General features: G+C 40.4%; 1 protein-coding gene across 2 annotated transcripts in view; it reads right to left on the bottom strand.

Moving 5' to 3' along the window:
- Positions 1-24,374, bottom strand: part of LOC131249118 (G-patch domain-containing protein 1) — a 44,624-nt gene extending 20,250 nt beyond the window's left edge. Inside the window, exons 1-7 of one of the 2 annotated variants that reach the window (XM_058249685.1) lie at positions 24,137-24,374; positions 17,395-17,479; positions 17,217-17,296; positions 16,727-16,751; positions 16,563-16,650; positions 16,380-16,446; positions 12,890-12,983 (exon numbers count right to left, since the gene is read on the bottom strand). In XM_058249685.1, coding sequence (XP_058105668.1) covers positions 12,890-12,983; positions 16,380-16,446; positions 16,563-16,650; positions 16,727-16,751; positions 17,217-17,296; positions 17,395-17,479; positions 24,137-24,214 — 517 coding nt within the window. In that variant the 5' untranslated portion in view covers positions 24,215-24,374. The remainder of the gene's footprint in view (positions 1-12,889; positions 12,984-16,379; positions 16,447-16,562; positions 16,651-16,726; positions 16,752-17,216; positions 17,297-17,394; positions 17,480-24,136) is intronic. The other variant, XM_058249686.1, reaches the window with a different exon arrangement.

Raw genomic sequence — 24,374 nt, 5'->3', positions numbered from 1 at the left:
TAAACCCCAAAACCCTAGTTCTCAAAACCCTAGATCCTCAATTCCTAAACCTAAATCCCCAATTCCCAAAATCTAAAACCCTAAACATAAACCTAGTTTAGCCAAAACCCTAAAACTAAGTGAATCCCTTTGAATTAGGAATAATCCATATGCTAGATGGAAGTTCTACCTTCCATAGGTCCTAATCGACTCATATTTTGTTAGATTTGCATTACGGTATTGTTTACGGCTTTGAATTGGAACATGTTTTGTTACTTGGATTCTTTAACTTTGTGATAAAGTAGTTATATTTTGTATTTTGATTGCTTTAATTAATCTGTTATTTTAGTTTCAGCACATCATTCTAGTTTAGACCAATTTTCTTGCATCAAGAAACACAACCAATACATTCAAAAGCAAAAGAAGTGGAAATTTAGAAATATACTTGGGAATGATGCAAAAGAAATTTTGGGAAAAAATATATTTTTTATCATTTTTAATTAAATTTTTTTTCCAAAAATCAGAGTATGTATATATATATATATATATATATATATATATATATATATATATATATATATATATATGAATCGTGACCTCTGGCAATCTAACTGACAGTCTGACAAGGATAGCTCATATCAGTGTTTTATATTGGAAAAAAAAATTTTAATTTTTCCCAATTTCCCCGAAATCGGACCACCAACCCTCAAATTTCGAAATTAGAGTGTGTGTGTGTGTGTGTGTGTGTGTGTGTGTGTGTGTGAGAGACAATGATTTCATCAAACACTCCTACATTCTGCGAAATTGGACTTAATTGACCATTGCTAAAAGTGGAATTTCAAAAAACAATTATATTTTAATAATTTCTTATTATTTTTAACTACAAAATATTTTTTTTCCGAAAAATCACAAAAACCTCATGAATCAGTAGATCTATCCTCATACATGTTTGATTTCGTGTTTGGAGTATAAGATTGCAACCAATTTGGAAGAAATTTCAAAATTTCCCCAATTTCCCCTAAATCAGACTACTTACCATCAAATCTGCGATACATAGCAATTTGGAAGAATTTTTTCAAATGAGAAATTGTCGATATTTCGCGATATCAGCGATACATAGCAATACTTAGTGATGCATTGCAATACAATATGTGATGAGCAGGATTTTCTGTACTCCATAAGTGTTCGAAATATCGGTATCGCACTATGCCTCGCACCCTTGGGATACACACACGCATCGGTTATCGCACGGGTTATATCGTTTGTATCGCATAATTTATCGCACTTTTTGGGAAACATGGGAAAACATTGAGAAAATGGTTGAATTTTTTAATGAAACTTTGGAGATTGTTAAAAAAGCCCTTAATACACACTTTTAAATCATAACATCTCAAAAAAAAAATATGCACATAATAAGTTTCCTTTGTATAGGGTCCTAAGCTATGCGATGTTTAACTGAACTAATGCAACTATATTTAAATTGGATGCATGATATTTATAAATATATCATAGTCATATATGAAAACACAACCAATTCATTGAAAAGCAAAAGAAGAACTGAAGAAGTAAAATTTGAGAAATATGCATATCAATGATGGAGACTAGTTGTAGTCTAGACCCACATAGAGTTGCGCGGTGGCTCGTAATCATCATCTCCATCTCGACGGAGTTAGGCATAGTACTGCTGCTCCACAAATTGACAATATTGTGCCCAGGTCATAGTAGAGTGGTACCAGTTAAAATACTCCCTACCATAACACTGGTACTCATCCTCTCCGAACTGAATCAATACGCTCATCTGTGGGTACTGCGTAATCGTCATAGTCTGTAACTGATATGGATCTGGGAAGGGCACATATAAAGCTCCTTGGTATCCATATCGTTGGCCATATCCATACTGCTGCTCGTATCCTTGCCCATATGCAGAAGTGAACTCCTGACCAGGGTTGAAAAATGATGTGCTGTAACTGCTAGAGTCACTCGTCGCATATCCACTAGGTCCATATCTATGCCCATACTGTGGCACAGAACTCAAGCTACTCTCCTGTGTTTGTGATACAGATTCATGTTGTGGCCTGTAACTCAAGCTCCCCTCCCTCGTCCGTGATCCAAATCTAAAGTCACCTCGCCTGCCATGAACGCTTGTGTCCCTCATGCATTTTGCCAGCAGCTCCTCAAAATCTGAAAGTTTATGAGTCCTCTTTTTCTGCGGTAGATTTTGACGCGTCTTATTGTAAACAAGACGGTCATGGTTCTCCTGGACGAGAACCATGGTCAGGGTCCTGTGTTGAATGATCGAAATTCTCCTCCCAGGTGAAAGGGCTAAGAGGCTTCTTATCCCGACTCCCATCCGCGTCGCCACCATCCCTGTCGCCATCATCATCATCATCCTTACTGTCATTAGAGTCATCGTCACCCTTATCGCCGCCATCATCATCACCGGACTCATTCCCCGCATCACTCTTTGACTCAGTCTCGGTGTCAGACAATGTCTCCCCGCCACGTGTCCCACGTGATAGTGACTGCCGCGGGCTGCCCTCCGGCCTCCTCGTCAATGGGTCGAATGCCTCAGCAGGAGACCTCTGCTGCTCCACATGTGCATTAACATCAATCCCTTGTGTCTCTGCTTCCACCGCAACATGTAGCTCTGGTCGCCCATCTGAGGTATCCAAGTCATCTGACCTAACCCACTGGTAAACTGGGTCATCCTCCACATCCTCAGCATATGCATGTTGTCCGACCGTCATCAGGTCCAGTGGGTCTTCCCGCGCTTTTCTTCTTCCTTCCGTGCGGAGCAGCCTCTCTCGTAACTTCATATTGTAGTGACAATACACTAGCTTCTGAAGCCTCTCATACCCTAGTCTATTACGTTTATTTGTGTGGATGAGGGAGAATGTACTCCAATTCCTTTCACAGGGTGACAAGGACACCGTCTGTGCAAGCACACGAACAACCAGTCATTGTAACGTCTCGCAGTCAGTCCCGTACATGGACCACCATTCGCTTGCATATCATAAGATTCTTTCATTATTTTAGACTTTCCAAAATAATATAACAATTAAGTTTACCGCAGTAACTCACATGCCATCATAGTGTTCCTTGACTTCACTGCAGGGTGGCACCCAAACATTCCAACCGCATCACAGAATTTAACAATCTATTAATGGCGTATAGCAACCAGAATAAGTATTGAATGGTTGAGATGAAGATAATGAGAATGTAAGTGCGGAACATATTTACCTCACAGCCAAAAGGTGTCTTTTCCCGGACATTCGGGGAATAAGTGATCGTACGCCTCATGTACAGCCCTCTTTAATGAATTATCTTCGAAGAGATTCCGACTGTAGTGGCATTTGGGATTCAAGAAATACGCTGAAAACCAACATATACACATCAATACAACCCTCATTTATTGTTGCATATGGAAAAAAATAAAATAAAATAAATTCATATAGGTACTTACCAGCCTGATGTAGTGGGTGAGAAAGCATCTTTTCCTAACGGTTGTCTATTATTGCATGCACCCACTTATATGCATTGGGAGCTTTAACCATGATAGCCCCTTTCATCAGCTGTATGGATGGATACAATGACCTCATCGATGGATTTGTCTTATTGTCCACCATCCTCAACACCACATAAATGGGCTCTAGAATACCCACAACGCCGCGCACGCGATCCTAAAATGAATTTCCCAGCACCAGTTCTTCGATGTGGTAGGTCACTTTCGTCAACATCTTTTTCCATTCTTCGTAATCATGAGGCGAAAAGCTCTCGTAAACCTTGTTTGTGTTTCAGAAGGCTACTTAAGGCGATATAATTTGTGGCAAACCGCGTCGCCCCCGGGCGCACTATATCCCCACCACACCTTTCGCGCATCGCGGCTAATAATCAGCTATGGATGTATATGATGTTTGTGATGAGTCGTGCATCGGTAATTACAGTCTTCACCAACGGCATATCTTCGATCGCCTCTAGCATGAGATCGATGGAATGGGTTGCGCAGGGGATCCAGTACATATGATACTTGCGCCGAATATCCTTCCCTGCCTTGACAAATGCACTCCTATTATCCGTAACAAACTGTACAATGTTTTTCCTCCCAACATCTTGCATGACGTCGTGCATTAGTTTGTAAATGTAGTTAGAATCTTTAATCTTACTACTCGCATCTATACACTTTAGGAACACCGCCCGTCCCCTGGAATAAACCATAAAATTTATGACCGACATCTTCGTCGGTCCGATCCAACCGTCACACATGACGGGGCAACCGTACATCTCTCATGACTACTTATACGAATCGACGTATGTCTTCATCTCTGCATGTTCATCATCCAAGTACTTCCCCATGATCTGTGCGGGTGTGGGCGGCTGCACACCCTCACCCCCACGCTGCACTTCACTTATCATATTTTTGAAGTGCAGGCTTGCTGCGGCATTCGCAGGGATTTAATCGTATATAAAAAAAACTTCACTATAAATTTTTTAACTTTTTTCCTCACATCCCCTCCACTAAACATCTCCTTTATTTTCTTTTGTGTCCCTCTTGCCTCTTTGTACATCCTCGGATCTGAAGGTAGATCTTGAACCCGCATGCTACTACTTCTGCCCATGCCCCATATTCCTCCCCGCCTACTACCCTCCCCTGATCCACTACTCCACTCCCCCCACCACGTTCATGGATAGACCCCTCAAATCTAGGCATACTCGTGTCCCACCTCCTATCCTGATCCCTCTCCCACTGATCCCACATAGACTCTTGAACTGCGCGTCTGTAATCGGGATCATCATCGCCATTAAGATCCACTACATCCTCCTCACCTACATATGGTGGCCGCCCCAACTCCTCCCTAATCTCCCTCTCCCGTGCATGTCGTTCATCTTTTGACTTCATATTTTTTTTCAATATGGTCATCATCTCTTCTCGCACATCCTGTGGGCACTTAGGGCAATCCACAACATTGTGATACCCTCCTGGTAAATACTCCTTTAAGCGGGTTACCTCACCACTCCTCGATACATAGCCACATAAATTACAAATACTCCCGAATCGATTATCAAGAATAGGCCGACCGTACGTCCACCCTATATCAGGTGTCTCCCTCCTCTTCCTCCCAACATATTTTATCTGTAAAATAATATTTTATCTATCCATTGAGATTGGATAGAGCCAAAATCAGATAGATCCACCACTCAGATGGGCCACACCACATGGAACAATGAGAATTGATGCCAACAATAGGTTAGTAATTAGGGGCCACCATGATGTGGACCTTCAATCAAAGCCGTTAATCAGGTGTAACTCACTAAAATAAAGAGAAGGTACAAAATTCATCCTGATAAAAGAAACTCAGGTGGGCCTCACAGCGTGAATTTATCAATTTGGAAGAAGTTTTACATCGTTCCCATTGGTGTGGCCCACAATAGTTTTTTAATCAGGCTTATATTTTGTATGTACGGATCATCGGATGAACGGTGGATTTTACATTTACAGCATGTTTTACCCTACAGAGCTGTGACTGTTTTATTCCCAGCATGTTTTCACTTCATACAGGTGTGTATATCAGGTCGGATGGAAAGTAAATGACATGGTGGACCCTGAAGTGACGTCACCAAGTTCTGTAGGGCCCACCATGATGTATGTGTTGTATCCACACTGTCCATCCATTTAGAGATATCATTTTAGGCCATGAGAAAAAGAATGAGTCAGATCCAAAGCTCGAGTGGACCCCACCACAGAAAACAGTGGAGAGAGTGACGCCCACCATTAAAAATTTCTAAGGGCCACGAAAGTTTTCGCTCAAGCTGAAATTTGTTTTTTCCCTTCTTTCATGTCTATCTTAACTTATAAAGAGGTTGGATCTCAGATAAACATCATAGTGGACCTTAGGAAGGTTGCAACAGTGGGCGTCCCTCTCCCCATTGTTTTCTATGGTGGTGTCCACTCCAGATGTGGATCTGACTCATTATTTGTCTCATGCCTTAAAATTATCTAGCCAAATGGATGGACGGTGTAGATACAACACATACATCATGGTGGGCCCCACAGAACTTGGTGACGTCAATTCAGTAGCCAGTCTGGCTACGCAACATGTCAGTATCTAATCCGTGTCCTACACGGGAGAACTCCCCCTGACACCAGCCACAGTCAGTGCTCTATGGGCCCCACCATAATGTATTTGTTTCATCCATTCCGTTCATCCATTTTTACGGATCATTTTAGGGACTGATAAAAATAATTATAGGGATATAAATCTCAGGTGGACCCCACCACAGGAAAACAATAATGATTGGATATCCACCATTTAAATCCTCCTAAGGCCCATTGTACTGTTTATTTGACATCCAATCTGTTGATTAGATCATAAAGACCCAGATGAAGGGAAAAAATAAATATCAGCTTGATCCAAAGCTTTTATGGCTCCCAAAACGTCGTTAATAGTCAACGTTCATTCAACACTGTTTCTGAAATGTGGTCCACTTTATATTTCGATATACCTCATTTTTTCACTCATAACATAAAATGATCTATAAAAATAGGCGGACAGAATGGATGAAACGCATACATCATGGTGGGGGCCACAGAGCACCAACCACCAGCCATTGGCTGGTGCCCGTGGGAGTAGCCAATCTGTTTCCTCCGCGCGCGGCTCACTCAGTACCCCACGCTTACTGTGTAAATTTTGTGGGGTCCACCGTGATTTATGAATTTTATCCACTCCATCCATCCATTTTACCAGATAATTTTAGGGCTTTAACAGAAAAATGAAGTATATATAAACCTCAAGTGGACCACACCATAGGAAACAGTGTGAATTGAACAGCTACCGTTGAAAATCTCTCGGGAGCCACATTAGTGTTGGATCAAGCTTGTATTTGTTTTTTTCCCTTCATCCATGTCTGTGTGATCGTATGAACAGGTTTGATGAGAAATAAACATGACTGTGAGCCCTAAAAAGGTTTCAACGGTGGAAATCATTATTCCAACTATTTCCTATGGTATGGTCCACTCGATCTTTGGGTATGATTAAATTTTGGGAAAAACCGTTAAAATAAGATGGAAAAAACCGATGGACGGCATGGATAGACCACATACATTCACGGTGGGCCCAACAGAGTTTACTCAGTACGATAATAGCTACTGAGTAACTCAGTACGCAATCTGATTTCCTCGTTGACCGGGCACAAGCGACGTAACCAAGTTCTGTGGGTCCCACCATGATGTATTTTTTGTATCCACACTGTCCATACATTTGAAGAGATCATTTTATGGCATGAGCCAAAAAACGGGTCAGATCCAGAGCTCGAGTGGATCCCACCACAGAAAACAGTGGAGAGAGTGACGCCCACCATTACAAACTTATTGAGGGCCACAAGAGTTTTTTATCAAGATGATATTTCATCCGATCCATCCATCCATTTTACCAGATAATTTCAGGGCTTTAGCCTAAAAATAAAGCATATACAATGTTCAAATGGGCCACACCGTAGAAAACAATTGAATTGAACATCTACCGTTGAAAATTTCTTGAGGGCCACAGAAGTCTTGGATGAATGGATCAAGTTTATATTTGCATTTTCCCTTCATCCACGTCTGCATGATCTTATTAACGGTTTGGATGACCAATAAACATCACTGCAGGGCTGAGAAAGGTTTCAACGGTGGAAATCAGCATCACCATTATTTCCCGTGGTATGATCTTAGATTTTTCTAAAATTTGGGATCAACCCCTTAAATTAGATGAGAAAACGGATGGACGGCGTGAATGGACCACATACATTAAAGGTGGGCCCAAGTGAGTTTACTGAGTTTGATAAGAGCGTACTGAATAACGCACCACGCAATCCGATCCGTTTTTTACCCCCATCCGCGCCCCTCTTTCACTTTCCCTCTCCTTCACGCACGCAAGGGTTCCGTCCCCTCAAATCTCGTTCCAAAAGGAAGGGTTCCTCGATCCGGCCTGATTCCTCGCCGGAATCTCCGAGAAATCCCCACAGACACGCTCCAATCAGCGAAGAAAGAGGGAAGTTGAAGAAAATGGCGAGAAAAATCATCGAAATCGTACTTACCTGTCGAATGGCCCACCTCCGATCACCGCTATAGCCAGGTACACTCCGATTTCTTTTTTTTTTTCTAATTCAATTTTTTTTTATTCTCCACAACCTGGATCGGATTTTTATGGTCTGTGGGTGGTTAGCTACAGTGGGACTCGTGAGTCCCCTGCAATCCACCCGTGAGTGTCCGACTGTCCATGAGTGCGTTTGTCAATGTCCGACAATAATGGAGGACGAAATCGCGCGATATCGATGATATATCGTGCAATATTGACAATATATCGTGCGATATCGACGATATATCGGCCTATATCTGGATTTTGGGTTTTTTGGTATCTTCTGAGGGTTATCGCGACAGTTTTGTCTCGCAGGGGTGTGATAACGATAATATCGACCGATATATCGGCCGATAGTATCAATATTTCAAACACTGACTCCATACAGGTTTCGTAACGCTGACGTGCGATACTGATAATATTGGCCAATATTATCGATACTACAAACATTGATCCCATCCTCGTCTTGCCACTCATGCACCTCAACATCCTTATTTCAGCTAAGCTCATCCTATGAACATGCTGTTCCTTAACCACCCAACAATGTCTCCCATAAGGCAAGGCTAGTCATATAGCTATCCAAAAAAATATTCCCTTCAGGTTGATAATCATTGATCCATCTGTCAATTATGTTCACAGTGCAGTTGTTGATCCATCTGTCAATTATGTTCACAATGCAGTTGTTGATCCATCTATCAATTATGTTCACAGTGCAATTTTTGATCTCTCCTCGTGCACCCATATCACAAATCTTCCATTAATCCTCTTGATTCACTTTTTGTTCCATCAGCAGATCCATTTGGAAAATTTTGGTCAATCATGCCATTGATCCACCTGCAGATTCATCCATTGAAGCTTCCTTCGATTCACCTACCAATGTTACAATACTTCCAGAGGCTTTATAGGACTTGCGATCTTCTCAATAACCAGCTTCATGATGAACCTCTTCCCATTCGTCTTGAACAAGTACGTACTTTTCACTGCATCATTAATGGTGTTTCGACCCTTCCATGATTTGCAAAGAATAATATGGAAATGGTCTATTGGACTAACAATGCACAACACATCTTTTTAATGCTTTCCTCCAAAAGAATATGACACAAAGTAACATTGAGTTGAATGCTCTTCACACTTAGGAAAATATCAACTTTGACAATTTCAACAATGCTTCCTTGGAAATGATGTCCTCACAATTTTTTCCATTGATTATCATCACAGTGGCCCTCATATATAGTAGATCTAGTCCTAAATAGATCACCCCATCAATCCATAGTGTTTCCCAACATCAAATCTATCCCAAGGAACTGTACTTGCTCGATACCAAAAGCAATGCAAGAAGCTAAATCAAAGCAATATAGTCTTAAGACCTAATTTAAAGTTTTCATTTTGGTGTCACATCAAACATAAACCTTCTGGTTGAATCATACGATTGACAGGAGCATCACATACCCAAAATTAATCATACATGGGATTAAGAAAGACAATCAGAAGAAAACTTTTTATTTTTGTTCAATATTGACCATTTTTTCAAACAAAAGAGTCTTTACATCTCTACCGTATAAACGTTGTAGCCAGGGACAACTTGCATTCAATTAGTTTTTGAGAAGGCTAAAACTTTGCATTATTTGAGGACATGGGATGGGTTTTTACCCAAAGTAAAGGGTACTCGTGTAATTTCCAGTGAGTCCAACTTGTGTCTCAATTTGCAGTTTGAATTTTACCCACTCCCCCTTAAGACAATGGTGGAAACTTTACTCATGTATACCTACTAAATGTGGGCCAAGTTTGTAGCACTATATGGTGGAGACTTTACTCATGTAAACCTACTAAATGGTGGAGACTTTACCCAACTCATTCCTATTGTCTTCAGAACTGCGGCACTCAGATCTGGGGCTATTTGGCAATTATCAACACCATTTTTATGATGGGCCACACAATGGATGGTTGATAACCAAAACAATCTTGAAGACTAGAAGACCCAGTGGATTGTCTGGAAAAGAACATTTAAAGGAAACAATCCATATTCAAAGAAAAAGAGTTAAAGGATCAAAAGGATGAATTATTCCAATATGAGATTTTTATTTTATTTTAGGAATTCCCCATTCACAATCAGGTCCATCATATAAATAACTTAGAATATTGAAACATGACCTCAGATTCAACTAGTATAGTCCTAAGCAGTGTTCGAAATATCGATACTATCGACCGATATAAAGGTCGATATTATCATTATCGCACCCCTGCGAGACGAAACCCTCACGACAACCCCCGAAAGATACCAAAAAACCCAAAATCCAAATATCGGCCGATATATCATCGACATCAAACGATATATTGTTGATATCGCACGATATCGTCTTCCATTATTGTCAAACATCGACAAATGCACTCACGGACAGTCGGACACTCACGGGTGGATTGCAGGGGACTCACGAGTCCCATTGTAGCTAACCACCCAGAAAGACCATAAAAATCCGATCCGGGTTATGGAGAATCAAAAAATTTTGAATTAGAAAAAAAAAAACAGAGAAATCGGAGAGTACCTGGCTGTAGTGGTAATCAGAGATGGGTCATTCGACAGGTAAGTATGATTTCGATGATTTTTCTCGTCATTTTCTTCAACTTCCCTCTTTCTTCGCTGATTGGAGCGTCTGCGGGGATTTCTCGAAGATTCCGGCGAGGAATCAGGTCGGATCTAGGAACCCTTTCTTCCGGAACGAGATTTGAGGGGACGGAACCCTTGCGTGCATGAAGGAGAGGGGAAGTGAAAGAGAAGGGCGCGAATGGGGGTAAAAAACAGATCGGATTGCGTGGTGCGTTACTCAGTACGCTCTTATCGTACTCAGTAAACTCACTTGGGCCCACCTTTAATGTATGTGGTCCATCCACGCCGTCCATCCGTTTTCACATCTAATTTAAGGGGTTGATCCCAAATTTTAGAAAAATCTAAGATCATACCACAAGAAATAGTGGTGATACTGATTTCCACCGTTGAAACCTTTCTCAACCCTGCAGTGATGTTTATTGGTCATCCAAACCATTAATAAGATCATACAGACGTGGATGAAGGGAAAATACAAATATAAGCTTGATCCATTCATCCAAGACTTTTGTGGCCCTTAAGAAATTTTCAACGGTAGATGTTCAATTCAACTGTTTTCTACAGTGTGGCCCATTTGAAAATAAAGCAATTGCTTCATTAGCCATCATACTTTTTTGAACTCTTCAATTATCGAGAACTCGATCCACATTTCATATCACTTAATCTCTTGACTACAGCCTACACATTGTGAACACCCCATCTGAGTTCCATCCATTTGTATATCTCCTTGATTGAGACACCCAGTCCTACCACCATAGCCACCAGACTCCTAACATGCCTTTGCCTCATCTCTATCACCGCCCACGACTCCCACCTTTAACATGTTTAATTCTCTGATCTCTTCAACTCCTGTCTCTTATTCTTCCTACGCACTCCCCTTCTTTCCCTGAAGTTAGGTTATCTGTGGTCCAATTATCCACTGTTCTTGAACAATACATCCTTGAAACTGTTCATGTTTTCAGCCCTCGAAGAGGGATCCCTTGAGTCTTCTTCAGCCCCAAAGCCCAAAGCTCCTTTCTGCTCATCTAATCGCCCACCTCCTCTTTGAAACCTTCTTCCAAACCATGCCTCCTTTATAGAGATCTCCCTTTCTCAGAACTTTTATCCTGTGACCAAATCTAATCCCCTGAGTGGCTCCTATATCTCACGAACGGGAAGCTTCTAGTCGCACCTGAGGTTTTATCACTTGCCATATGACAATCTTGCATGATGCTCACCCCCTTGAATAGACAATGGAGTTCCAGCATGATGGTGCAGGTCATGTGTTCCTGAAAATTGGACATGCAAGTCATACTTCACTTCTTTAAAGCCTCCATTCCCCACTCATTAGTTTTCTCCTGTCAAATATATTGATACATACTAACATCGTGTGCTCCTAAGCCTCCACGAGAGTGTTGGAGGCTTCTGAAGAATAACCAAAGGCTACATTCAAAGAGTATGTGGTGACGACTAGAACTTATCAACACCATCTTTGAGATTCATGAAGGATGGAAGCCATTTGGGGCGAAAAGTTAACCTATTGTGCAGACGGGCGTTGCTCGCTGGAATAAGGTCACTATGAAAGGAGTGGAACGCTAGGGCATTTTGCAATAGAGCATCACAAAGAGTAAAAATCTTCCAATCAGCTCAAGGGAGGGTCATAGCATGGATGATTGGCCTTCAGAGTTTTGAGTGTTGCATGGATCTCTTTGCGGCAATTGGGGAGTGGATTCTGTTTTTCTTGTGGATAAATGATCCGTCGTCATCAACGCTCATTATAGTTAACTGCCCGTGCTTGGGGCTTTTTTATTTTCCTTGGTTCTTTCAATATAATCTTCCTTTCAATCAAAAATTAGGAGTCATGTAAACAGTTACAAAAACTGTATATATGCTAACAAGGTATTCAATAACAGTAAAGTGGCCATAACAATCACCACCGTTACCGTTACGATACAGGCCGCAATGGCCATTACAGCCTCTTTGAAAATAAAATGAAAAAAAAAAAAAACTGTATCGGCTACACAATGGGCCATTATGGACCCCATAATGCATTATGGCTCCCACTGTTGCCTTTATGTAACAGCCATTAAGCAACCGTTTTTTCATACCTATCTATATAGCCATCCAGTAAGCATAATTAAGTACCTTGATCAAACATATAATGAAAGGTAGAAACTGTAGCAAAAGGATTTGAATAATAAATTTCACAAGTTACCTTCCACATGACAGTCCCGGGACTCAAATACCTCCAATGACTCTAGTTCAACAACTTGATCATGATTCATCTGCATATCCTCAACCTGATTGCCCTGAAAATCACATACTAACAATAAGAATTGAATTTTTTTACAGCACTAAAGAGCTTGAAGACATGTATGTAGTGATAACAGACCTCTGATCTAGAAAGGAATCCAGGATGTTCTGGTCAAATCAGGAGACTATTATACATGGATGCAGCTGCTCTTAGTATAATGTACTTCGAAAGAAAATTTTAACACAGTTCCAATTCAATAAGCTCACGAGCACAACACCACTAGCATGAGAGGAACGGTCATGCAAAATCAAGAACTATGCAAGCGTACCGCAAAATCAAGGACTATGCAAGCGTCATCATTTGATACTTTGCATGAGAAATTTTCACCGGGCTCCATAAACATTTAACAAGTACTGAAATTGCCGTTCCACGATGAAATATCACTCTACCTCAAATGGTTTAAATGATAACCATGTGATGCACCAAGACCAAAATGCACATCAATGAATATACTTTGGATGATAAAAGTTGACTGTCACCAAGCCCATCTCCAACATCACATCCAATTTTTTTTTTTCCTTTTGGAACATTGATATTTTATTGAGAGAAGGCAAAAGCCTAAAGAATACAAGTATACTTCATCTGCGAGAGCTACAACTCACGCCAACAAACTGGAAACTGAGCTATGACTTTACCCGATATTACCCATTCCATTACATGTGATTTAGCTCTTCTAAACACCTCCAACACTTGCCCCTGACAGTTCCTAAAACATCTTTCATTCCTTTCAAACCATAGAAACCATATTCCCGCTAATAAGCTAAGCCGCCAAATTCTCCTCCCAATTTGACCTTCTAAACACCTCCAATACTTGCCCCTGACAGTTCCTAAAACATCTTTCATTCCTTTCAAACCATAGAAACCATATTCCCGCTAATAAGCTAAGCCGCCGAATTCTCCTCCCAATTTGACCTTCTCCCCCACCATGCCACAATAGAAAGAAGCAATCAATTGACCCTGGCATCACCCATGCTACTCCGAACAAATTGAAGAAGCAATCCCACAATCCTTTGGCAAACGAACAATTGATAAAGAGATGATCCACCGATTCCTCATCTTGGTAACACATTAAACACACATTGAGGAGAATCATCTTTTTCTTGCGAAGATTGTCCACAGTTAACACCTCTTTTCTGCCCACTAGCCATGCAAGCGCCACTACCTTTGGGGGGGCTCCGCAGCTCCACACAAACAAAGATGGGCTGATCTCATTACTTGATTCAACCCCACTTAACAGATTGTAGAAGGATTTCATCGAAAATTTACCGGACTTATCTTTCTACCATTTCAACGAGTCTGCTTCTAAAATCATGATTCCAGACAAATCTTAGACAATAGCTCGAGAAGGCCAGCGAATTCTTCAATCTCTTCATCCTCTAAATTCCTTCTACATAGAGGAGCCCACAATACTGATTCTCCTTGGATGGAAAAACATCTATCTACCCTCAAACTTGCCTCCAACGCTACCCTCGCTAACCGTGGAAAAAAAATCATTTAAGGTTTTATCTCCCACCCATACATCATCCCAAAACCTAATTTAGCATATACAAAAGAAGAAATTGGCTTTATGGAGGGAAAAACCCAACAACTAAAAGTAGGGCTGTCAATGGGCTGGGCTCGGGCTGGGCAAAACCAAATTTTTTAATAGGCCCAGTCCAAACAGTTCAAAACCCAGACCGAAGCCAACCCCAGGCCTGGCCCTTTGACAGCCCTAACTAAAAGGCATCTTATTTATGGAGACAATTGGCATAAATGAGCATGCACTATGGAGGTGAAAATCTGACAACTTAAAGGCCCGAATGTAAAAGCACAAACGTGGTAAAACATAAAATGATGCACTTTCCAAGATATTGCCAAGTTTTCTTTTAAGATATTATTAGTATGTTACCCAACAGAAACATAAAACGTGAATATATATATATATATATATTTTTTCACGTTTTATGAAGATCCACAAAACGTGATCTTTTTTTAAGAGAAATATTTGATCTTCTATGAAGATCCACAAACAAAAACATGAACAAAAGCAATGTCGTTTTCATATATCTACAAGAAATCAAACAAATATATCATGGAAAAATGACTTGAGAGTTGTTAATATTATTCAGGAGGCGATGGATTCTGCCAAATGCTAGTCAACTAGTGTGAGCATGGATGAAGTGATTTAAGCTAATTTCTAGAAGGACCTGTCAAAAAGCTTAGTGGTTTGGGCAAGCAACCAACAGTAACTTTCTGAAGTGTCCATATTTTCTAATAGAGCAGAATCAAGGTTTAAAAGCTCAAAACACAACTCAGATCCAATGAGGACAAGAGACCTCGTCAATTCAAAACTCAGACTCTCAATTGGGTGACTCAAGTTCACAAACTTACATTGTGGTCTGACTTTTTGAATTCAAAATTTTCAGATATTTTGATAGATGTTTTGAAAGTCATGTCAGATTGTAAATTTGAGTACAATATCGTAAGTCGTAAACCACAAGAACATAGACTTTTATGGTTCTCTCAGAAAAATACAGAAAATCTAAAAAAGAAAAAACTATTAAAAGGTGAAATAAGATCAGGTCGTATATATTGTATCATACCACTTTTTTATTCGTAACATGGGCTCAAACCTCAGTGCTGAAACACGCCGTCTACCATTGACCTATGGGCTTGAACCCTTCTATCATACCACGTCATGGTATTGCAGAACATCAACATAATACAGAACAAATTGCTTGTTGTTCTTTATAAACAAAGGTAAACATGTTTTTGGAGTTCCAAGTTCCAAAGCTAGCATGTCCCTAACAATCTAAAGGAAAACACCCAAATATCAATCTATGACAAATGGCCAATCAATGTCAACTGTGTCAATATTGGGATCTACACTATAATCACCATCATTGGAGTCATCTATGTATGATATTTGCTCCCACAAGCGCTTAATGCAAGTGCAAGAGATGTTGTTTTGGTTTAAAAGACCCAAATAACTTTCAAAGGAAAAAATTAAATCAAATAACAATTATACAGGCCATTGTTTAAGCCTCAACCATGATCCATGCTTTTCGATTGACTCACAAGATTTGAGATTATATTGTAAGATCCAAATCATGAATAATAAGATTTAACTATCAATAGTAAGATTCAATTAGAATTTTATGACAATGAAATTCAAATCACTTCCCAATATGATCTTATTTTAATCAAAAGATTCAAATAGTAAATCATAAGATTTTAACAGCAATGGTTTGAACATTACATAATATGTTCCATGCCTCTAGAACAATGACACTAGTGCATCAATTGATGGCAGCAGCTACTTAATTGCTTCTATAGTACTCCAGTTGCATTACCAAATAAATATCACTGGTTATCTTTGTAAGCAGTTTGGTAAAGAGGGTTGGGAAATTACAAGAATTCCTTGAAGATCCTTTGCTGAATATGCATTGACAAGCTTCCCTCTCTCCCTTTTCTTGTATCTGGTTAATGTGTGCGGTATATCAGCATACACGCAGTAGGCAAGAAGAAAATGTTAGAAAAACAACTTCTTTGAAGGACAAAAGAAAACATGAAGTAGAAAACAAAAATTAATTACCTCCCCTGTGGTCGTGTTGCTTTAACTGCCGTATCCACTTTGGATGTACAGTCTGCAGTATCTAGTTGAAGACCATTTGTTTCTACAACTGTTACAGATGAACAAAATCCCAATAAGGCCATAGAACAATAGGGACAACGAAATATCCCTCTCTTTTACTATACCTTCATCTTTCGATTCTGCTACCTGCTGTCAATCAGAAATAGACTAGTCAATGGGCTGCAGCCTGACTCAAAAACATCTCAAAACAATTAAAAGAAACAGAATTTGCAAACCCACACAAAAGTCTACATGCACTCAACATGACAGGCACACGTCAAACACCATTCATCAGGTGAGCCTGTCCAACTCAAAAAGCAGGTCCACAAACATTATGGGTGGACCTTAGAAATTCTTTTCAATCGTCCTTTATTTTCACCCATGTGTGGCCTGTCGGATGAGTTGAACAGACTGATCTTAGGCACCTAAAGCATCGACTCAGGTGTCCCACAGGTGTGCCAGGTAGGTATGTGCAGCTACATGTAGAAGTGTTTCTAGAGAGGTGCGTCTGAGCTAGGAAAATCTCTGAAGAACAACAGCATCACTGTGCAGCATACTGGCTATACTAAATCTAACATCAGAGAGAGAAACAAGAAGTTAAGATAAACGCATTACCACTTTCAATCTTTTGAGAATATTGTCGAATTGAGTGGTATCAAATGCCCAGTTGTTAGCAGCCTTATCTAAGCCCATGCCTATAAAAAAATGCAAACAAAACATCATGCCAAGCAACATCCATACAAAACAAATTCTTCAAAGTAGAACTTCAAAAGGAGAAATTCTGATAAAATACCTGCAGTATCCTGTTTGTTTTTTACTTTGACATATCCCTTAATTCCTTGCTTGTCTTTCCCAAGGCCTTCACCTTCTTCCCATCCCTAAAGAAGAATGCCATTCATTAAGCATAAAAATAATAGCAGCAGCATGTGGAACCCCACCCCTCACACACCTCTTGAATTTCTAGAGAATGGTTATCGACATCTTTACTTAAAAGTGCAGTCATTTCTTATGATTTTTAAACTAAAAAATGATTAATCTAATATTATAAATGAAGGATGTTCGATTAGTTGATAATCACAAATACCACCATCATCAATCAGTACATCCAGCATAAAACTCTCTACATAAATGCCTACTCAACAGTTTCATAGAAAATGATCTAAGAAAGATGTGTGATGAATCGAAGGCTCTTTTTTTTCGTGATGGATAACATGTGATGAATCAAAGATTTTAACTTTAGCATTCCACCATAATGCAACCGATCATTAATTATTTACCACTGTGAAGTAAACATATTTCCCTCAAAATACCTAGGCTTCTTGTTTCCCATCCTGTCTTTATTCCATGCATTCAACTAAGCAGCACGATGATGTAAGCTCAAGGCCCACCCGCATGTTGAAATTTGGATTGTTTTGCTGCTGATCTTTTAGAGCTGACTTTCTGGGACTAAAATAGCTACTTTTGGAATGTTCTAGTTTTCTATTAGTAAGATTCTAATAGAAGAGAGAATGGCTAGAAGAGATAATCAATTTTCTTGATGGTGGGCCATCTCCAAGCATGCCCCACCATACCATGAGGATGCCCCACACATCGGCGACATCTTCTTCTAGAAAATTGTGAGACTTCATCGAGTACTGAAGGCTATAACTTTGAACCTTGATTTGAAATGAGCACTTCTGTTCACACTTTATGGAAGCATCCAGGGAATAAGCTTCATATTGTAGAAGTAGCCCTGAACAGTCATATTCCTTTCAGGTCCAACTCGAAAGCAACGTGATTGCAATTTGGATCTCAGGCTCTTGACTACAAATTCCAAGGGATTGAAAATTTGGTTATTTCCACATCAGTAGACTAATAATCACAATTCAAATCATCGGATCATCCAAAGACACCCTAATATTTCAACTGCCAATAGACATTCGGTGTCTATATACGAATGGATGGTCATGAAATTCTTGAGGCCACAACAAATTTTAAATGCGATCATGGGAAGAAAGCAACAACAAAAACTAACCACAACCGAATGAAAACGAAATACAGAATTCCATTGACTACAAAGCTCAAAAAAAGATCTTTCTTAATCAGCACCACATAACTTAAATGAGAAAGCATTTCTTTTGACACTGTTGGATCGGAAGCGGAATCGAGAGACGGGTTTTATGAGAACATAAATTGAATAAAAATTCAATAGATATACATACATATATATATATATATATATATATATAGAGAGAGAGAGAGAGAGAGAGAGAGAGAGAGAGAGAGAGAGAGAGATTGGGGGGGGGGGGGGGGGTTAAGAATAATTCCCCTATGTTTCGGGTTTCATCTTTTGCATTGGGTAACCCAATTACATCGAGGAATAAAATAAGACAATTGCTCGAATCGGGTCACCTCCAATTGAATCGAATTTTGCCAATAGCTTCGGATTTCTTTCAACCGTATACCGATTGACTATTTTGCCGTCACCGACCGAAGCCACTCGAATCGGCAATCGTTGACTGACCGACTGTCTCAGCAAATGCCATATGTTTCGGCATTCGTTTCTACTAGGCTCTCATCACAGTCGACTATTTCATTCCCTATGCTCAACTTGATTCATCACAGTCGTTTGTTTCACCATCAACTATTTAAGAATAAGTCCCCTATGTTACACCAACTTCTGAACCAATCTCAACAACCTCCTTTATCTCCTCCGCTTCCTTCGAACGATTACTTTTGGTTTTCAAATAGTATTTCAAATATTGGTCGTAACATATATCCCGTACATCTAGTTACAGCAAACAGCCCTTATCATTTTGTGTGTAATCTGGAAATATATTCTTAATCATATTTGAAAAGTTCTCTCTTCTGTTATGATATCAAAGCCCTGGAGGGAAATTTCTTTCGTTGTTTTTCGATCCTAACCGTCTGATCATTTTGATTCGCTAGTCGGAACTGCTAGCTCAAATCCGCACCATCAGGACTCTGGATTATTAGCATTTGCATTCGATTTTGACAATCGAATCAACTTTTGTCGTCGTTGATTGAATCTGATGTTCCTACCTCTGCCAATTGTCTCAACACACCATGATTTAGATGGACTCGATTTCTTCTGTTGAACTGTTTCGCCCTCGCCGAACACTTTGGTGCCCACAACCTCCTGATCATCTCGTCACCAAAGTCAGCATTTCGGAACCCATCTTTGTCGATCACATCAACACCCATCAGAGCCCATCCAATTCAACGTTCAGTTTTGATCACCGATTAGACCATCTCCAATCACATTGGCTCCATCTGCATTCGCATTAGAACCCATCTGTCGACATTTGCTACCTCAATAATCACTGACTCCCTCGGCTCAATCATCGCCCACATCGGAACTCCGATCATGTCTAGCGCTTCCAAATAGGACACTACTTCGCCGACATAATGACATACTGTTGTTGATCGCATCGGTTGTCTTCCCCAATTACTTTGGTTGTCGCCAACTGTCTCGGCACTTCCTTATTCACATCGCATTGGCATTTCTCTTGCCCAACAACTAAGTCAATCACGATCCTGACCAATTGTTCTAGTCATCTTCTCCGATCAATTCGGGTTTTGTCGTCTTCATTGGGTAACTTGGTTACATCGAGGAATAAAATAAGGCAATTGCTTGAATTGGGTCACCTCCAATTGAATCAAATTTTGCCAATAGCTTCGGATTTCTTTCAACCATATACCGATTGACTATTTTGCCGTCACCGACTGAACACGCTCGAATCGGCAATCGTTGACTGACCGACTGTCTCAGCAAACGCCATATGTTTCAGTGTTCATTTCTACTAGGCTCTCATCACAGTCGACTATTTCAATCCCTATGCTCAACTTGATTCATCACAATCGTTTGTTTCACTGTCACCCTCATGTCGTCCGTCACCAGGTGCTACTTGTACATCCAAGATCTACCAATAATTTTCCAGTTGTGGCCGTCTCTATTGTCCATCACAAGATTCATAACTCCCCATTGCCCCATATCTGTTATTAAAAAAAATATATCTATTGTGACTTCTACTACATCCTATATGGGTATTTTTGTATCCAACGTTACGAACTTAGTCTCCATCAAATTGGACCGCAACAATTACTTGTTGCGGAAAAGCCAATTTGTCCCGATCCTCCAAGCCAACAAATTAGATGGTTCGTCAGAGTGCCAGAACCAATTTCTTCTTGATGATACAAGAGAGCCCACATCAACTGTCAACCCCCACTTTTGAGGTTTGGTTGGAGCAAGACTCTCAAATGTTGCCATGGATTATTGCTACCCTTACTCCACAAGTTCTCCAACGTGTCGTTGGCCTTCAAACTGCTTGAGAAGTTTGGCTAAGGTTGGAAAACCTCCACCTCATCCAATCTAAATCTCAAGTTTTGCAACTGAAAAAACAAGTTCTAAAACCTTCGTAAAGGCTATTTGTCTATCATTGAATATCTTGATAAAATAAAGAATTTGGCCGATACTCTTGAAGCTATTAGTCAACTGATCTTTGAAAAAACCGTTCGTTGATATGTTCCTCTTGTCAACTGGAGAAAAGCTCCAGAATCTCCTTTACTCCTTCGGATTCGACCTCTACTTTTTCACTTGATTTGATTCACTCAGATGCATGGGGTCCCACCTCACCATCCTTTCTGACTGGTGCTAGATTTTATGTTTTTTTTTTTTTTTTTTAATGATTTTAATCGGTATTGTTGATTTTTCCGCTTCAGTCTAAGTCACAAGTTTATGATATTTTGCGCCCTTCGAAGCTCTTGTTGAGAATATGCTTGGAAAAACAATTAAATCTCTCCAAATTGATGGAGGGGGTGAATATACTAGCCGTTGTTTCCAATCTTTCCTAACGACACATGGTATCTCTCAAAGGCTTTCCTACCCTCACACACTTAAACAAAATGGGGCGGGCAGAGCGCAAACACCGTCATATTGTTAAAACTGGACTAGCCTTATTAGCTCATTCCAGCGTCCCATGACTATTTTGGGACGATGTTTTTGGCACTGTAGTGCCAGTATTTCTTATTAATTGGATGCTCAACTACATTCTTGATAATATCTCCTTATAAGAAATTGTTTAAGGTTGTGCCAGACTATAAAATTTTACTTAACTTTAGGTGCGCATGTTTCCCTTACCTTTATCCCTATCAGAACACCAAGCTTGCATTTCGTAGTGTCTTATGTGTTTCTTGGATATGTAAAGAATTACAGGGGCTACAAGTGTTTTGATCCCGTTTCGGAAAAAAATTTACATATCTCGGCATGTTATTTTTTATGAAGATCATTATCCATTCGCTATTATGGATGAGGCCACTCCCTTTAGACAGCATCCTACCTCAATTGTTCATCCTAGTTCTTCGGTTTGCATCGATCATGGAGACGTTGTGACTCGCCCTTGCCTCCAGACAAATTGTCAGGGCCGACCACTCCCTAATACTATTCCCTCACCAACTCTTTCTCCCCTTCCAGTCTCGCCTGACTCATCCCATGATGTTGTCTCACTACCTTCCCCTCCACCCCTGCGTATGCCTCTTTCTCCTAACCCATCTATACCACCACCCCCACCTCCTGTCCAAACTCATCCTATGCAAACCGGGGCGAAGGATGGCATTTTTAAACTTAAGGCATTTACTACTAACAAAAAACCCACTATCTATGGCTCTTCAAGTCACCCTTGCATCATATGAGCCTACCAACTATACGCAAGCCATTAAGTACGTTGATTGACATACAACTATGGCAATTGAGTTCAATGCCTTGCAAAAGCAAGGTACCTAAACGTTGATTCCACGTTGTGGATAGAATTTAGTGGGTTGCAAATGGGTTTACAAGATTAAACAGAGGTTTGATGGCTCCATTGAACATTACAATGCGCGTCTAGTTGCCAAAGGCTTTCATCAACAGCCGGGGATTAATTACGGTGAGACATTCAGTCTTGTTGTTAAGCATACTACAATTTGACTAGTTTTCTCTATCACCCGACACTTAGGGTGGTCTATTTGACAACTTGATGTCCAGAATGCCTTTTTACACAGTGCACTTACTAGAGAGGTATATATGACACAGCCTCGAGGATTTGTAGATCCATCTCATCCCAATCATGTGTGCAAACTTCACAAAGCACTTTATGTCCTCAACTAGGCCCCACGTGCTTGGTATCTTCGGCTTACAAACTATCTTCTTGGGCTTAGCTTTGTGGCCTCCACCGCAGATACTTCACTTTTTGTTAGATGGACGTCTGCAGAGTTGACATTCATGCCCATTTATGTGGATGACATTATTATCGCTAACAACCAATCCGCCGTTCTTATCTCTCTCTTGATTGATCTCAATCGACTTTTTACAATGAAGGATTTGGGTTCTCAATATTATTTTCTTGGTGTTGAGGTTCATCACACTCCTTCTGATATGTATTTAACGCGGACCAAGTATATCTTAAATCTTTTATATCGCACAAAAAGGCATGATGTAAAGCCTTTACGATCTTCAATCATCTCATGTGCTAAACTCTCTAAGTATGATGTTGATCCTTTACCAGATCCTCGTGAGTGTCACATTATTGTGGGTGCTCTTCAGTATCGCCTTTACAAGACCAAACATCACCTTTGTTGTCGACCAGGTCTATCAATTTATGCATGCTCCTCATTCAACACACTGGATGGCAGTTAAGTGTATTCTTCGGTTTCTTAAAGGCACAATCTCCCATGGATTTCACTTTCGCATGAGTCATCTTTCTCTGGCAGATGCTAATTAGGCCCAACGATCCCGATGACTATTGTTTCACATTGGGCTTTGCAATCTTTCTTCTTCTTTTTTGTCACAATTTGGTTTCGTGGTGTGCTAGGAAACATCCCACTATTTCCCACTCGAGCACCGAATCAGAGTATCACTCTCAGGTCCTCACCACAACCAAATTGTTCTGGATTTGCATGGTTCTATGTGATCTAATTATCTTCTTAAATGATCCCGGTAATATCAATGCTATTTCTCTGTCCTCAAATCTGGTATATCATGCCTGTACGAGAAAAGGTTACTCGTGGAGATATCCAGGTACAATTTGTTGGTACAATTGACCAAGTGCTGACATTTTCGCTAAAGGATTGAACACAGCAAGGTTCCGTCTCTTACAAGACAAGCTTCATGTCGTTGAACTGCTATTTGGCTTGAGGGGGCGTGTTAAGAATAGCTCCCCTACATTGCACCAACTTCCGAACCAATCTTAATAACCCCCTACTCTTATCTCCTCCAATTCCTCAGAATGAATAATTTTGGTTTTCAAATATTTGTTGTATTTCAAATATTGATTGCATGTACTTGTAGCAGACGGCCCTTGTGATTCTGTGCGTGATCTGAAAATATATTCTTAATCATATTAAAGAAAGTTCTCTCCCTTTATAAGACGAAACCGAATAGACGTTGGAAGCGTTTGGATGGATGATTGAAGAAGAGAGAGAGAGAGGGAGAGAGAGAGAGAGAGAGAGAGAGAGAGAGAGAGAGAGAGAGAGAGAGAGAGAGAGGAGATGAATCGTACCATTTGTTTCATGAGGCGGAAAGCAGCGGACTGCCTCGCGACTCCCACGTAACAGAGGGGGGCTTCCGGTGCGGCCATGGAAGCTGGTGATGACGGTCTCTCGATCTCACTATCGATCTTTTCTTCTTCCAAGCTCGACCTGAGCTTGGGAAAGGGGGGAGGAAGTAGCGTAGGAACCCCGGCGATGTATTTAGAACAGTTTTGTAGCCCGCCCCAAAACGCCGACCACGGTTTTCAT

The sequence above is a fragment of the Magnolia sinica genome, chromosome 6 (assembly GCF_029962835.1).
Source record: "Magnolia sinica isolate HGM2019 chromosome 6, MsV1, whole genome shotgun sequence".
NCBI lineage: Eukaryota > Viridiplantae > Streptophyta > Magnoliopsida > Magnoliales > Magnoliaceae > Magnolia > Magnolia sinica.
The sequence above is the reverse complement of the archived record's forward strand: the minus strand, read 5'-3'. Positions and strand labels throughout refer to the sequence as shown.